The sequence below is a fragment of the Penaeus monodon genome, chromosome 12, assembly GCF_015228065.2.
Source record: "Penaeus monodon isolate SGIC_2016 chromosome 12, NSTDA_Pmon_1, whole genome shotgun sequence".
In the NCBI taxonomy this organism is placed as follows: domain Eukaryota; kingdom Metazoa; phylum Arthropoda; class Malacostraca; order Decapoda; family Penaeidae; genus Penaeus; species Penaeus monodon.
Genome location: NC_051397.1, coordinates 12,754,118 through 12,773,063, shown reverse-complemented (window position 1 = coordinate 12,773,063; position 18,946 = coordinate 12,754,118). Strand labels below are relative to the sequence as shown.

General features: G+C 25.7%; 1 protein-coding gene across 6 annotated transcripts in view; it reads left to right on the top strand.

Moving 5' to 3' along the window:
• Window positions 1-5,595: 5,595 nt before the first annotated feature.
• Window positions 5,596-18,946, top strand: part of LOC119579307 (glutamic acid-rich protein-like) — a 36,104-nt gene continuing 22,753 nt past the window's right edge. For 5 of the 6 annotated variants that reach the window (XM_037927068.1, XM_037927067.1, XM_037927066.1 and 2 more), the window contains exon 1: window positions 5,596-5,743. In XM_037927068.1, coding sequence (XP_037782996.1) covers window positions 5,687-5,743 — 57 coding nt within the window. In that variant the 5' untranslated portion in view covers window positions 5,596-5,686. The remainder of the gene's footprint in view (window positions 5,744-18,946) is intronic. The other variant, XM_037927065.1, reaches the window with a different exon arrangement.

The following is an 18,946-nucleotide window of genomic DNA, read 5'->3' as shown; positions in this document are numbered from 1 at the left end:
AATGGTGGTTGAAGCTGAGATAGTAAAGTTTCGAAGGCATTAAAGTCACTGGGAAGAGAAGGAGAAAAGTAAAGTGAAAGCAACTGTTATCCAACGGCGAAGAAAGATGCGTATAATAGTGCAAGAGACATTGGTTTGGAAGGGAGGTATAATGTATGGTGTTTTATGATGGATGAATATAGATGAGATAGAAAGAGAGGGAGGAGATGATATAAAAGGATAATTTGGAATCAGTTCTGGACGATGTGTTAAGAAAGGTTTCTTGGATGGAGTGTGGGAAGGTATGAGGTGACCGAAGATCAGGTCTATGAGTAAGAAAACCTCGAATGTGCCACTGTAGAAGAGTCATTGTGGACCAATCAGCGGGTGATAATGGATGTTTGAGAAGTAGGAGTACCTGGGGATTGAGATAGGGGATCAGAGGAAGGGGGTGAAGGTGTAGTATCAGGAAGCTCACCAGGGAAGGTGGGATCAGGGGAAAGTGAAGGTGTAGTATCAGGAGGTTCGTCAGGGGAAGGAGGTGAAGGTGTAATATCAGGTAGTTCATCGGAGAAGGTGGGATCAGGGGAGGGACATTTTGACAAAAGGGATTCACGTGTATATCCAGGAGGGGGTGTGGGTGGAGGAGAGGTAGGCTATGCTGGGAGGGAGTAGGGGGAATATGAGGAGGATGGCTGTCACTTTGAATGTAGCTGGAATGGGTTAGAGAAACTGGAGGATGGGTGAGAGAGAGGAACTTTCTCTTGAGTCTTACTTAGGAAGTTTATAAAATCCTCAAAGCTTTCTGGAGGGAATTTGGGTGGGGAGGTTTGGGAAACAAAAGATTTTTTTATGAGAAGGTGAAGAGAAGATAGGCATGTGAAGAGTAGAGGATGTAGATGTGGAAAGGGATGTGTTTTGGAAAAGATGGTGTGGAACGTTTGGATTGTCTGGTGCGGTAGATACGTCGGGAGTAGGGAGAAACATAAGGGGGGGTTGTGGATACTGGAGTGTCTGGATTTAGAATGGAAAAAGGCTTTGACTGGGAGATACGGGAAGAAGAAATGGGAAGCTGAAAAGTAGGGAGAAGTGGTACTGAGGAAGATATAGAGACTATTTGAGTGAAGGGGATAGGTAGGAGTGGAGTGAAGGATGGCACTGGAGTAGGGAGTGATAGGAAAACTCTCGTCAGCGTGCTTCCTGTCTGGCAGGCAAGTAAGTCGTCTTCACAGTCTGTCCAATCTTTGCCGAAAGCTAGTAATAGCAAAATCAATGCGTGAAAAAAAAAAAACATTGTGACCGAAAAATTAAATCATCTAATCACAAATAACTGAAATAAAGAATTTACTATGTTAAATACCATAGGAATCGTTTAAGAAAAATAACTGAATATGTATGAATGTTATATCTACTAATTATACTCAAATAAATACGATAAACATATATCCCTATTTGTCTACTGAATTATACTAATATTACAGTCACGAGGATAAGGATATGTCGATAGCGAAAAAGAACAAAGGTAGTGAAAAGAAACCCTAGAATGGGCTCAAAATATATTGTAGTAATAATGGAAAAGCACACGACTTACTATGTCTTGAGGAATTGTATAGCATATATCTACATTGTATGCAAAACCTGACGTGACATCCTTCCCAGTAAATCGATGAATTACGTTAATATCATTACAGTTCCCCCCCCTCTCTGTCTCTCTGTCTGTCTCTCTGTCTCTCTCTCTCTCTCTCTCTCTCTCTCTCTCCTCTCTCTCTCTCTTCCTCCCTCCCTTCCCCTCTCTCTATCCCTCATTATCTCTCTCTCTCTCCTCTCCTCCTCTCTCTTCTCCATTCTCTCTCTCTCTTCTCTCTACTCTCTCTCTCGTACTCTCTCTCTCTCTCCTCTACTCTCTCTCTTCACTCTCGTTCTCTCTCTCTCTCTCTCGTCTCCCTCTCTCTCCTCTCTCTCGTATCTCTCTCATCCTCTCTCTCATCCTCTCTTCTCTTCCCCTACTCTACTCTCTATCGTTCATTCTCTTTCACTCTCATCTCCTCTCTATTCTCTCTCATTCCCCCCCTCTCTCTCTCTGTCTTCTCTCTTCTCGTCACCTCTCTCTCTCTCTCTCTCTCTCTCTCTCTCTCTCTCTCTCTCTCTCTCTCTCTCTCTCTCTCTCTCTCTCTCTCTCTCTCTCTCTCTCTCTTCTCTCTCTCCTCTCTCTCCTCTCTCTCCTCCCTCCCCTCTTCTCTCTCTCTCTCTCTCCTCTCTCCTCTCTCTCTCTCTCTCTCTTCTCTCTCTCTCTCCCATCTCTCTCTCTCTCTCTCCTCTCTCTCTCTCTCTCCCCTCCCTTTTCTCTCTCTCCTCTCTCTCTCTCTCTCTTTCTATCTATCTATCTATCTACCTATTTCTCCTCTCAGAAGATGATGTCAAGTTGGAGTTGGAAGCTCTTAAGCTAAAGCATTTGGAAAGTTCCCCTTTTTCCTTGCAGTAATTATTATTGGCAAATCATTCAGGGTAATTTACTAAGTTACCCATATGTTTAGAAAGCCTATATCTATTATGCTTTTTATAATATTTTCCTTTAGACAAGTGCATTCAGATGAATTTCATCACGAATAAAAAAAAATATTATCAACATTTGTTATGACTATGTCATGTCTATTTTCAACTGCTATGATCACTGACAATCTTTCTTGCAGTTCCCAGTACTGATTATAACAACGTTATCAATAGCAATGACATAATGGCGTTTATGATGGTAATAATTATGTTGATGACAATAACAGCAATAATAATGATAAATAGAGAAATATTTTTGATGATGGAAATATGATGATGCTGGCGATGATCATAAAAACAGTAGTGATAATAACAATAGTGATAAAAACAAAAATAATGTAATGATAATGTTAATAATGATAATAATAATGATGATGATGATGATAATAATAATATGATAATAATAATAATAATAATAATAATAATAATGATAATAAAGATAATAATAACAGTAATGATTATAATATGATAATGAGAATTATTATTATCATTATCATCATTATTATTATCATACTCATGATTACAGCAATAATAATGATAATATAATAATAGAAATAATAATGATAATAATAACAATAAAAAATAATAGAATAACAGTGATAAAAATGACAATAATAATGATGATAAAAATTTACAATAATAATGATGATGATAAAAATGATGGTAATAGTAATGATAATAATAATAATGACAATAACAATAATGATAATAACAACGACACTGATGACAATAATAATAATAATGATGATCATGATAATAATGATAATAATAAGAACAGTAAAGGCAATAATAATGATAAGAATAACAATGACAGTAATAATGATAATAAAAGTGATGATGAAACCGTAATAATGATAACAATAGTAATGTAAATGATTATACTGATAATGAATATTATATATGATGATAACAATACAATATTAATAACAATTGTAATACTATTAATAATAATATTGATAACAATCTTATCAAAGCCATTAGTAATAAAAAATAATGATTTAATGATATAATAATAATGATAATTATGATAATAATGATAATAATAACAATACTGATAATAATAACAATACTGATAATAATATTAATGATCATAATAATAATGATGATAATAATTATAATAGTAATAGTAATAATATTAATGATAATAATTGTAATAATGGTAATGATGACAGCAATAATAATAACAAATAATAAAACAATAATGATAATGATGATGATAATAAAAAAATAATGATGATAATAATGATAATAATAAGAGTGATAATCATAACAATAATAACAACAAAAATAATATTATTACTATTATTATTATGTTATTATTATTATTATTATTATTATTATTATTATTATTATTATATTATTATTATTATTATTCATTATTCATTATCATTATTATCATTATATTATTATTATACTATTATTATATTATTTATTATTTAATCATTATTATCTCATTACCATTATTATGTATACATTATATTATATATAAATAATGCATAACATACAAATCAACAAACATGATAATGATGTATATAAACTAATATACAATGAATCAAAATATAATAGGTAATGTATTAATAACATACAATATAAATGATGATAATGATGATAACAACAATAACAAGAACAACTATACAATAATGGTAATGATAATAACAATGATATTAATAAATATAGATAATAATACGAATAATAAATAATATTTAATAATGATAGTGAATGATATGATAATATAATAATAATAATAATATAATAAAAATTAATAATAATAATGATGATGATGATAATAATAATAATAACAATAATAATAAGATAATAATAATATAATATATAATAATTAATATAATAATGATAATAATGATAATAATTACAGTGTTTATTACGATAATAGTAATAGTAATGATACTGCTAACAATAGTAATGATGATAATGATAATATAATAATAACAATAGTAATAATTACTATTATAATAATAATGATGATGATGATGATGGTGAAATGATGAGGATGATGTCAACAACAACAACAATAACAATAAGAATACTGATAATGATAATAATAATACTGATAATTTAAATAATAATAATGATAATAGTAATAATATTAACTAAAATGCTAGGAAGAATGCTAATAATAATAAAAATAATTATATTAATGATAATAACGATCTCCTTTCTCCTCTTGTTGTCGTTGTTGTTATTGTTATCATCATCATTATTATTGTTACTACTACATTAGCATTATTATTGCCGTTACTGATCTCGTCATTGTAAGCAGTAATTCTGTATTTATCATTATCATCAAAATATATGTTGGTATCTTCATTTTATAATCAGTGTCATCTTCATTTATCATACCCTATCAGTACCTTTTTCATTGTTATTATTACTGTGCCATCATGACCCATTGCAACCTTCGTTATGACTAATGAAAGACTATCTGTATCGTCATTAATATCACTCTGTGTACTCTAATTCTTTACTTTTGTTTGAACACAAACATATTGATATCACTTAATACCTTCATTTCCGAGAGTTTTGCTAAAGTTCAAAAGCCTTTCACTTAATCTGTTGCATACTTATCTCACTAAAGGCAATCATATTCTTATCTCGAGATAAGGTTTATTTATTTTTTTTGGCCCGGCGCTCCCTTTATCATTACGATTTGAATTTTGAAAAGGGATAATGAGTTTGTGTAATCATTTGCTTTTCTTTCGATGTAAAATGTGGAAAATTTGGTGAAGGTAACGATAATGATGACGATGAATTGATAATGATAATGATGATAATTGGGTTGAATTGATTATGATGAGGAGGAATAATTAAGTTTGATGTGAATGGAATCGGAGGAGTTCGTCTTTATTAATAATCCGAAGTCCAGTGTAGGTGGAATCGGACAAACTTATCCTTATTAGTGATTCGAAGCCTAATGTAAAGGTTTCGGAGAAGTTCATGATAATGAGAACACATATGTGAGCCAAAGTCAAAGGCATTTGAAAGTATATAAATTCTGTCTTACTTTTAATGATACAAGACAATGATATGAAGTCAAATATAAGTGGAATAAGCCATAATAATGAGAATGGATAAATAATCAGAAGCCAAAAGCAAGCAGGATCGAACGAGTTCATCCTTCCCCGTGTTTACAAATAGAGCAATGGCGGCAAGCGAAGTCATTCAGCTTGATTCCGAATCTTCGGAAGACGAATACGAGGTGAGGCCGGGAGATAAATTGCTTTTAGGGGTTTGCGTAGAAGCCGAAGGTTGTGGTGCATCCAAGGAGAGGGGTTTTGCGGAGTTTTCGTCTCGGCTAGGGCTTAAAAGTTTAAAGAGGGAAGTCCTCAGCTTTGGGGTTGGAAGTTTTGTCACCGAACAGCGTCCTTAGGTTTCCTGGGGGTATCCGGAGGCTTTAGTTTTATTTGGCCAGATTTTCGGCTCTTTCCACCCGTATCTTTTTACATCGCTCATTATTTTTTATTTTTTTGGGGGGGGTTTCATTAAGAGAGGCTTTTAGTAAGTCGTTATCAAGGAATGAAGGGAAAAGTGGTTGTCTCTTTGTTTATTCAAATATTTGAAAATGTGTGATACTTTTCATATTTTGTTTATTTCTGTCATCTCTTTGCATTTGCTATACTGTATGTGTTGTACATATCATGTAGAGATTATGTTAGTCTTTTTAGTGAATTACCTCTTTATTTTCCAGCCTAATTAATTATTCATTTTCAGTACTTTCTCTATTATGTTTAGGATTATTTGGTATTATGTGTTTTTATTTGCTGAATTGTTTTAGATTTGATTTGTTTAATTTTAGTTATTCTTTCCAGATGTTAGATAGATACTAATTGTCATAATTCAATATTATTTTAATTTTCCAATTTAATTATGTTCATAGTGAACGATAACACTTTTGCCATTTAGGGGATGAATATTTAAAGTTTGCAGTGATAAGTGATGATATTGATGATTTGGTGGAATACGTTTGTGATGCCGCAAGGCACACTATTTACAAATATGGTTTTAAGATAGAAAAACATTTGCTTATATTCCTAAACCATAAATTCATAGAATCTAAGCTTAGTATTTTATTGAACATAATGAATGGCTCCTGAAACACTACCCATATGTTACTCATGCCGTCTGTCCTTGTATCCCTCTTGATGGTACAAAGAAAATTCATCTCAGACATACCCAACCCATACTGGATTCATGCTAGAAAACTTGGCCAACATGTAGCTTGAACTTTAATTGATTCTTATCAGATTCTATTCTTATTTCCAAACTTTTGAACCAGTTTAACCCTTATCTGACGGGTAGTATTCATAGTGGCCCGGGCCCCGCTGCCGGGGGCTTATATCGTTGCCCTAGCATGCACGACCGCTCATGCCAAATACCAGCATCCTATGCTGTTTCTTCGTAATACTACGAAGATATGTTGTATTTTCAGTTTTCATTATTTTTTAAAATCTACTTGCCAAACTTCCTGATAAATCGAGACTGAAGGGTATTTTTGTTGTTATATAGACTCCATAGTTGATCATTATTCGGTCTATAGTCCGAATAAAATAAACAGTGTGTGGCATCATGGAGTTGAAATTGCCGGTTTGTTGCATTTTTTTTTGTTTGTTGCATGGTAAAAATGAGAAAGTGTTAAAACCAACTTAATCACACTTTCACTGGCAGAAAAATAATCTTGCTGTGATTGCAACAGAAAAAAACCCATGGCATGTCCATACATACTCTATGGCATGTGCGTATGTGCCCCCGGCAGATGGTCCCACCATGCCATGGCATGTGTGTACATGCCACCCATCGGCAATGGGTTAAAGTGCAACACATGAGCTTCAAAATCAGACCAAACCAGGTAGGCTGGGAAATATGATTGATTGCAGTAATAGCTGACAGGAATGGGAAAAAAAATATGATTGAGATTTTACCAGTTTATTTTCTTGTAAAATAAGTTTGCACATATACAGTAGAATGTGTATGGGGACTGTCCCAAAGGTTGAGGTTCGTGGATCAAAAATTAATTATGCTTAGTTCAGGGATACATAAATGCATGGAGAATTACCCATGTGAATATCACCTTCTGTAATAAAGAATTCAGTTTAACAAGGCAGCTTAGCCCCTCACTGCTGGGTAACAGAAATCCCTGAGCGTGATAAAACTTTGGTGATTTCTGGCAACAGTCAGACACTGGGTATGGGAGTCCACTACATCAACCGAACGTCCTGCTCCACGCACTCTGGTGCATTGCCACTTGTACACACTTACCCCGCAGACCAAGCGGTTCGTTATGATGCTGGTACACGTGACCCAACAGTGATCATGGAAAGCACCACTCACAGCCTAAGTCCACTTGGTGCTACTGAGTTTCATCTCTATTTTACCAAGGTGAAGGCAATGTTTCCTAGGGGGTGTTGGGGGCGGAGCCTCCCATCAACCCTCTCCCCAGGCAGTGCCCAAATAGCGCACCTAGTCATGGCAACTTGTATTTTTTAATTCATTTTGTGACGTGGAGTTGGGGACTTGGTCTCTGGCGAGTGCATTTGCACTGCAAAGATTTACCCAATTTATTATGATAAGATAAAGGAGATAAAGGAAATATTAATATAAAAACTTTTAAAATTGCTTTCACATATATGTGGTAGATTAGAGGTGGATCAAAGATTTACTCACATCCGTAGCTGCAATTATTTGATATAATTTTTCATATTGGCATTTGGATTCATTCACCCATTACTTTTTTTTTTTTATAATAAATATGCAAATATCTTCCTTAATCAATATAAGTCAAGAAGTAAGCACAATTTGCATGAGGGAAGGTTGTTCAATAAAGTGGCAACTTTAGCCCCCCCCCCCCCTCTGGGCACCATGTTTACTGTCATCTCTTTCCTATCAGTGTGAGGAAGGAGACATAGAAAATGGAATAGATTTTATTTATTCAATTTTCTATGGGTGAACTCTTACAATATGTTCAAAATTAGTTAGATAAAGGAAATAGAAATGGAAAGTCTGTACATTGTGTTGTGTAATTGTGTAGAAAAAACTAAATATATATAGAATTAGGTTACAACATACAGAAATGATTTAATACTGGTACATGAACTATGGAATATAGATTGGGTTGGCATATTTAAGATCCACACTCGCATTTGCATTCATGAATATTAAAACAGAATTCTTTATCGCATTTGTTAATGGGAATGTGGAAAATATATATTTGTTCCATCTCTAGTAGATATGATTTGATTTCATTGTATACATCATATACATACGTTAAGGGTTTTGTAATAATTTACAAATTGTGGTAAGTTTGAATCTCAAGAGAAAAGAATGTAATTCATTTGATTACACCCACATAATATGGCTTCTACAGCAGGCCTCTAAGGTATATTTTGCATGCAGTCACCACCAGGTTGGACTTTGTAAATAGATAGGGCTATAAATGATTAGACATATATTTGCACTTCATTACAAACTGATGGGTAATGGTGAGGTTATATTTAAAAAATTTAAATATTTATTTTCTACACACAAAGAAACCGTTTAAAGTCTCTCCTTAACAAGGAGTCTACTCACGATTCTACAAGTTGCTAGTTTTCTCAAGGCCGCAATGCCTGGTTATACTATTCAGAAATAAAATATATTAAGTGGTGGTAGTGATAATGAAAAAAAATAAAGAAAGCATATAAAATGAAATATGTTGTTGGGTACGAAATTAAAAGGGAAATGACATGTAAAAGATGCATGTTCTTTGTAAAACATTTATTGAATAGACCTTTGTATGATAGTATATTTCAGAACACTAGAGTAACCCGTATAAAGATAAATGTAAAGAGGTAAACATGCATTATTACAAGTCATGCATGTGTATATGTGTGCATACACATATACATATGTTGATATGTATATGTAAATGTACATGTGTGCACACACATGGACACATTTGTGCTTGCACATCTGCACATTTGTGCATGCACATGTACGCGTGTGTTCTTACCGATACTCGTGTGTATGTACATATATACACAGGTAGACATTCAACACACATACAATAGGAACCTTGACGAAATTATATTACACATGGTTTTCCTTCACAGATAAAATGCACATAAATATGCATACACTTGCTTTTACAGAGGTATGCAAACATTTTTACCTTTATGTATGCACATGTGCAGACAATTATATTTACACCCATATTAACTTGTATAAAAGAGAAATGATAGTTTTATGGAAAGTAGTTGGTAAAGTTTTATAAAGGGAAAAGTTATAGCAAATGTACTATCTTTCACTTCAAGAAATCTTTATTTTTTGGCTTCCAAATATCCCTTGACTATATGTTTTAAACCAATTTCAGTTTTGGGAAGCTTTTAGATGTACTTCTCAATTTCAGTTTTGGGCTGAGCCGCAGTGGTCATCATGCATATCTTAATTGTAGTTTTCATGTTGAGATGTCCTGGGTTGAGTACGTGGTAGGGTCCACGTTCCTTTCCACGGAGAGTGCCGGTGTTACCTTTTAGGTAATCATTCTCTCTATTTTATCCGGGCTTGGGCTGGCTTGGCCACCAAGTGGATGTACACATGAATTATATGGGATGTTTTATTTTTTTATTTTTTTTTTGACAATCTTTTGAAAATCAGAAAAATTTAATTGTTGTCTTTTATTTCACCCCAAAATGAAAAGATATTTATAAATTTCTGATACCATTCCTTTGGGAGATATTCATTGTGATTTTACAGAGATTGACCAGGGATCTTTAGAAGAAATACTGTATGATTTGTATGATTTTTTTTTAGATCACTGGCTCCTACTGGGTACTTTATATAGTTAATATCAGAAGATGTAGAATATAACTTGATATATAATATCCAAAAGTACAAAAATCTCTAAGACCATAAAAAAAAGAAAAAGCCCCCTCCTATTCAGGAACAGATCTCTTTAGTTTTCCATACTATAAACATTCTTTTCTTTGTATTAAAATAGTCAAGAATAGCCTCTTAATGGTAAAATATGTATTTACCTTATTTCATGATGCTGTTTTATGCATGTAAGACATTTATTCCATAAAAATGGGCCAAAGAAATACCTACCTTATGTTGTATAAGCAAATTTATTATATTATACAATGCTGAAATGGGGTTATCTAATGCGCCCATACATCTTGTGTGCTATCATTTATGGTACTTTTCAGTGATTAGATTGGTGAAGCAGTGTAAAATATGCAGCATTAGTTGAATTTCTGAAATGAAATGTTATTAATGTTTGTCTCATTTTGAAGCTGATGAGTACCTTAGTTTATGTAACAACAGCAAACCAACAAACTCAAATAAAAAAAAATAAATAAAAAAAATAAAAGAGTTAAAATGGGGCTATGAATTTGGGTTCAGTTTTGCAGTATCATTCTGCATTTAACCTGAATGGGGTGTGTCCTTTTAGGAACTTCCACAGCTTCTTGAGAGGTAAGAACAGTCACTGAATAGTGACAGCTGATAATGTAATTACATAAGTCAAAGGTGTATATATGACAGCAGTAATGTATGGTAGCAGAAAGTGTGATAGCAAAGGGTAAAGAGTGCAGAAGAAAGGGACAATATAACCATAAAGAAATGTATAGTAGAACATTAACCTGGTAGACATGATATTAAGGACACAGAGAAACATTACCTTCATACAAAGAATGAGGTGTGGGTGTGTTTGCATGTAGTGAGTGTGTTCAGCAGTTGTACACATTCAGAATTTAAAATTACTTTTTGGACACCATCTATTCAGGCAGACTGTTAAAAATCAGATGTCAGTTTGTATTTTTGATGTGCAGGCTATAGAATGGACATTACACACTTAAAGCTCCATATATGAATATAATGGGAACGTATTACCATAAACTTGTAAACAGAACACATAAAAAGAATCATATAAAGTAGAGTTTTTTGGTGCATTCAGGTTTATTTATATATATATATATATATATTTTTAGTAGAAACTGATATGTAGGAAGAACTCTCAGGTTCCTCCTGTATAGTATAGTTTAGTTTGAGGAAAGAATAGAATGTTTAGGTACATAAAAAGAAGCCAAGTAGTACCATAGTTAGTATTTCATATTCACTATGTTCCATTCACAAGACAAAGGAGAAAGGACACACAACTGTTTAACTGACTCAGTGAGAAGAGGGCCTAATAGAAAAGTGGGATATGGGATGATACAGTCAATTTGGTTAGATGAAACCTGCCAGGTTTAATAGCGGATATGTCTCATTTGCAAAGAATAAGATCTTGCCAGTTTTTAAAAACCTATTAAGGATTTTAGCAAATAAGATTGACTGCACAAGATACAGCAAGCCATGGTTGTGATGAATAGGACTTTAGGATAAAGGCTATTAGATTCAATATTTTGTATATGAACGTGTTCAGAATGCTGGGCATCAAATCCTTTGCACTTTGGCCTGTAATTGATATAAAGTACCTGTTAAAATTGCCGTAAGTATCCTAGAGACCTTTTTAGGTGATCGGTGAGGCTGCTAAAAGTAACAATATTCCCTTAGAATGTCAGATTTTCTTGCTGCAAAGAATTTTGTTTTTTCTATCCCACAATGTCAATCTATAGCACTGCATATTACTCCTCAATGAGGGATGATTGAAAAAATACCAGTGTAAGTAGGACAAAGAACCACCAACAAGTCAAGTGAATAATAGTACTCATAAAAAAAATTGAACTTGCCTGGTCACAATAACTTTTTTACTCTTTCCATCAGGCCATTATAAATGTGATGGACAAACAAGTTGTGGGACATTTCTGCAGAAGTTACTGACCCCAGTTTTTGTGCAAAATGGTGGCTAAGACAAACTTCAGAGGAAAAAGACAAACAAATTGTTTTCCACAGATGCCTTGGGTATAAAGTTTTTTTTTTAAAGATATGGAGTTTATTTTTTTTGCTACTACTACTACTACTACTACTGGTGTTACACATCTGATGTCTAGTAATGTGATCATGCTCATATTCCAAATTAATTTAGAATATGGATCAATCAGGCAGCTGGTGGCCTACTTGGTATTGTTCATTCATAGGGACCAACAGCCAGCATATGATTATTTTTTCTATGATTTGGAAGCTACATTTCTCTATAATTAACATGTTGGATCCAGGTACCCCTAGGTTCACATGTGGATTAAGTCTGAGCATTAGGCTTGCTTGAGTGTTGACTCCCCAGGGTGTGTGACAAAGCTCTGGTCATGCACAATATCAAGACTCCTTGCCTCCTAATTACAGTGCTATTAGCACTTATTCTACATAGCTTTTTTCTGGTTTAACATTTTCCAAGATTTTATATTTTTCATTTGATATGCTATATCAAGATGATAATAGACTGCTTTATTGATCGGACTCCATGTTATCTCTCCAGGTAGTCAACAACTCTGTGTAGTGATAATAACAATGCATATCAGTATATGTTATTGGTTTTTGTTTTTTATAATATTCAATTTACAGTAACACATTGGTCAAGGTTGGCAGGAATGGGTTCCTGTGCATGGAGATAGTTTTCTCATTGGAACCAGCATTCTCCCTAAAATCCTTGATGAGCCATCCCTGTTACCTACCATTTGGCATCAGTAGCTCATGACAACATGTGCCTATCACCCGCATCTCTGCCAAATTTATTCATGATGTGAGACATCCCCATCACCTATATCTGTTGTGTAGATATTCCACAGTTGATTGAAACAATAGGAAGAATTCTATTGAAAATGGATGAATTATAGAAATAGAAATGAAAACATCCATGTGTATATATAAAAGTGACCAAATATTGTAGGATATATGTATACACCTCTTTGAGTCCAGATCTGCAGTGCATGTATACATGCACCCTGGCATCTGGGGAGGGGGGGTATGACAACAACTTATTAACTATGCAACTGTGAATTCTGTAGATATGATGAATGTTTGGAGATAGAAATCTCTCTTCTCTCTCTCTCTCTCTCTCTCTCTCTCTCTCTCTCTCTCTCTCTCTCCTCTCTCTTCTCTCCTCTCTCTCTCTCTCTTCTCTCTCTCTCTCTCTCTCTCTCTCTCTCTCTCTCTCTCTTCTCATCTCCTTTTTTTTCCCCCCCCCCTTTTTTTCCCCTTTTTCCCCCCACCCCCCTTTTTTTTTTTTAAATTTAATTTTTAATTTTTATTTTTAAATTTTAAAAAAATTTTAAAAACGTTAAATTTAATTTTGAAAAAAAAATTTTAAATTTGTTATTAATGTAAAAAGTTTAAAAAATTTTTTTTAAAAAATTTTTTTTAAATTTTTTTTAAAATTTTATTTATAATAAAATTTTAAAAATTTTTTTAAGTTTTTTGAAAATTTTTTTTTTAAAAGTTTGTTTTTGGTTTTTTTTTTAAAATATTAAAAAAAAAATTTAAATTTTTAAATATAAAAAAATTTTTTAAAGAATTTTATAAATTTATTTTAAAAAATTTTAAAAATTTTTTTTCAATTTTTAAAAAAAATTTTTAATTTTTTTATTTTATATATTTATTATAATTTAAATAAAAATTTTTAATTTGGTTTTTTTTTTTTTTTTTTTTTTAAAAAAAAATTTTTTTTTTTTTTTTTTTTTTTTTTTTTTTAAAAATTTTTTTTTATTTTTTTTTTTTTTAAATTTTTTTTTTTTTTTTTTTTTTTTTTTTAAATTTTTATTTTTAAAAAAATTTTTAAAATGTTTATTTTTTAATTTTTAAAATTTAAGGGTTTTTTTTTTTTAAAGGGTAATTTTTTAAAAATTAATATTTTTTTAAATTTTAATATTTTGGGGAAAAATTTTTTTATATAAGAAAAAATTTTAATTAAAATTTAATTTAAATTTTATTATTTTTTTTTTTTTAAAAATATTTAATATTTTTTTTAAAAAATTTAATATATTAAATTTATTTATTAAAATTTTATTTATTTTTAATAAAATTAATAAATTTTTTAATAAAAATTATTTATTAATATTAGAAATTTTAAAATTTTATTTTTTTTAATAAATTTTATTATATATTTTATTAATTTTAAAAATTTGAAAAAAATTATATATAATAAATAAATATAATAAAAATATATATTTTTAAAAATATATATATATATAAATATTAAAATTTTTTTTTAAAATAAAAAATTTATTTTTTTATTTTTATTAAAATTTAATTTTTATTATTTTAAATTTTTTTTAATTTTTAAATTTTATATAATTTAAAATTTTTTTTTTAAATTTTTTTTTTTTTTTTTTAATAAAATTTTTAAAATTTTTTAAAATTTTTTTTTTTAAAAAAAATTAATAAAATTTTTTAAAAAAAAAAATTTTTTTTAAATTTAAAAATTTTTTTTTTAAAAAATAAAAAATTTTTATATATAATATATATATATAAAAAAAATTTTAATATTAAAATTTTATATATATATTATAATATATATTTATATATATAAAAATATATATAAAAATTTATATATATTATTTTTATATAATATATTTAAAATTTTAATAATATATTTTAAAATTTTTATTTTTTATAATTTTTTTAAAATTATTTTAAAATATAAATTATATAAAATTTATTTTAAATATATAAAATATTTATATATATAAAAATTTTTTAAAATATATAAATAATTTATAAAATTATATAATATATAAAATTTATTATATATATAAAATTTTTTAAATAAAAATTATTATAATAAATATAAAATATATATATAAAATTTTATATATTTTTAAAATAAAATTATTTTTAAAATATATTTATAAAAATTTTAATTTTTTAAATAAATATTTTAAAAATTTTTTTTAAAAAAAATTTATTATATATTTATAATATATTTATATATATATATATATATTATAAAATTTAAAATATTTTTAATAAAAATTTTTATATATTAATATATATAATTATTCATATATATATAATAAAATTTAAAATATATTATATTATATATATTTTTAAAATATTTATATTAATATATAATTAAAAAAAATTTTTTTTTTAAATATATTTTATATAATATATTTAATAAATTTAAAATATATATAAAATTAATATAATTTTTAAATTTATATAAAATATATATAAAAAATTATTTAAATTTATATATATTTTTCTTTTTAAAATATAAATAATTATTTAAAATTTAATATTTTATAATATATAATAATTATATTTATTTAATATTATATAATAAATTTTATTTTTATTATTTATTTTATTTTTATATATAAAAAATTTTATATAATTTTTTATATATTTTAAAAAAAAATTTTTATATTAATCTATATATTATATAAATTTTTAAATTTATATATAATATATAAAATTTATTATATATATATTAAATATATTTTATATTATATTAAAATATAAAATTTATATTTTTAAATTTTAAATTTTAAATATATATATATTATATATATTTTTTAAAATATATAAAAATTTTTTAATATTTTTTTAAATAAAAATTAATATTATAAAATTTTATATATTTTTTTTATTATTATATTTTTTTTTAATATTATAAAATATATTATATATATATATTTTAATATTATTTATATTATATTATTTTTTTTTAAATAAAAAATTTTATTTTATATATATTAAAATTGTTATTATATTTTAAATTTTATATTTATATATTTTTTTTTTAAAAAAATTTATAATATATAATTATATATATATATAATTTTTTAAATATTATATTTATTTTTAATATTTTAAAATATTTTTTATTCTATATTATATTTCTCTTTTAAAATTATATTTTTATTTTTTTTTTATTTATATAATTATTTTTTTATTATTTATTTTATTATCTATATTTTATTTTTTATATATATTTTATTTTTATTATTATTTTTTATATTTTTAAAATTTTTATTTTTATAATATATATTGTATATTTTTTAAATATTATATATAAAATTTATTATATTATATTTTTTAAAATTATTTTTTAAAAATTTTTATTATTTATATATAAAATTTTTATTATATTTTTATATATTTTTATATTTTTTTATATATTTATTTAAAATTTTTTATATTTATTTTAAAATTATTTAAAATTTTATTATTTTTTTTTATTTTTTTTATATATTTTTAATTTTATATATTTTTTTTTTTTAAAAATTTTTTTTTTTTAATATTTATATTTTATTTAATTTTATATTTTATATTTTAAATTTATATTATATTTTTTAAAAAAATTTATATTTTTTTATATTTTTTAAAAATTATTTATTTTAAAAAAAATTTTTTAAAATTTTATAAAATTATAAAAAAAATTTTTTTAATTAAAATTATTATATATTTATATATTTTTTTTTTGGAAAAAAAATATTTTAAAAAAATTTTTTATATATTTTTTATTTATAATTATTATTTTTATAAAATATATAATATATTAAAATTATTATTTTATATATAATATTTATATAAAAATTATTGTATTATTATTTATTATTATTTTTTTTATTATATTTTTAATATATATTTTTAATTTTTTTTAAAAAATTTAAAAATTTTATATAAAAAATTAATTTAAAATTTATATATAATATTAGAAATATTTATTTTAATAAATTATATATTTTATATATTTTTATATTTATTTTAAAATTATATTTTTTAAAAAATTTTATTTTTTATATATAATTTTTTTAAATATAATTATATATTTTTTATATAATTTTTTATTTATATAAAATTTATATATTTTATTTTATTTTAAAATATATTTTAATATTTTTATAAATTTTTTAAAAATTTTTTATATACTTTTATAATTTTTTTTTATTATTTTAAAATTTATATTTTTTAAAATTAAAAATTTTATATTTTTATTTTTAAAATAAATTATTAAAATTTAATAAAAAATTAAAAATTTTTTTTTAATATTTTAAAATATATATAATTATATAATTTATTATTTTTAAAAAATATATTTTTATTAAAAAAATTTTATAATATTTTTTATTTAATAAAATATATTATATTATTTTTTTTTTATTTTATTATTTATTAATTTTTTTTATTATTTATATTTTTTTATTTTTCCTTTTTTTTTTTAAAAAATTTTAAATTTATATTATTTTTTTTAAAAATTTTGAAAAATAATCATTTTATAAAAAATTATTTTTTTATTTTTTATATTTATAAATTTAAAAAATTTTTTTTTTTTTAAATTTTATTTTAATATATATATAATTTTTTATATATTTCTTATATATTTTTTAATTAATATTATATATATAAAAATTTTAATATATAACAAATTATAATATAAAAAAATTATATACAATTATAAAATACAAATATATATTTTAAAAAATATATATATACCCCAAATAAAACAATTATAATATATTATTATTTATATATATATATATATAAAATTATATTATAGTATATAAAATATATTATATATATTATAAAATATATATTATATAATATATTTTATATAATACAATATATTTTATATATATATCTAGATATATATATATCTATTAATTATATATTATTATATATTTTATATATATATATAATTATATTTAATTATTATCTATACTTATATACCCTTATATATATAATATATGTATATATTTTAATATATACAATAATATATATATTATTTATTTTTTTATATATTATATTAATATATATATCTCTATTTACTTTATATATAATTTATCTTTATAAAAGTAAATACAAGAAAGAGGTAATGGTTAAGATATATAGATATAGAATTTACTATAGGAGACGTCAATTCATAAGTATTCTTGCATATGTTACCAAGATACTGTATTACTATTAAATCTTTACACATCATCCTGTCATTTAAAGCCTGTAAACTTTGGTGTTGATAAAGGCTATAGATCTTTCCATTGTTAAAATATGCCCAAATGCATGTAGTCTGGCAGGCAGTTGAAGCAAGTTATTCTGGTGTATCAGGTTTCAGAAACATTTCCAGAACTGAGATCCTGTTTTGTTTTATCTTATTTGTTTATATTGCTATTTTGATATTTAGTTTCTTTTTATAGTGTATGCCTTCATTTAGCATATGAAGTTTGTTTTATATTCTTTTAGTCCCAAAGTGGCAGGCAGTAATATTTGTCTTAATACAGTATTATGCAAAATTGAGATCTCTTTATGATTCATATTACCTGATGCACAAAATGCAGTACTCTCTCTATATGTAAAAAATAATATTTTGATATAAATAATTATATAGCTAGAAACAAACATTGTGAATAGTAATACTTTCATCAAAGGTGACACAAAGTACTCTATTAATATCTTATAATATTTATGATTTTTTATGTAGTATATTTTGATATTAATTTAAGTATTTTTTTTAAATCACCTGTATTATATTATAATTTGTACTTCAATAAAA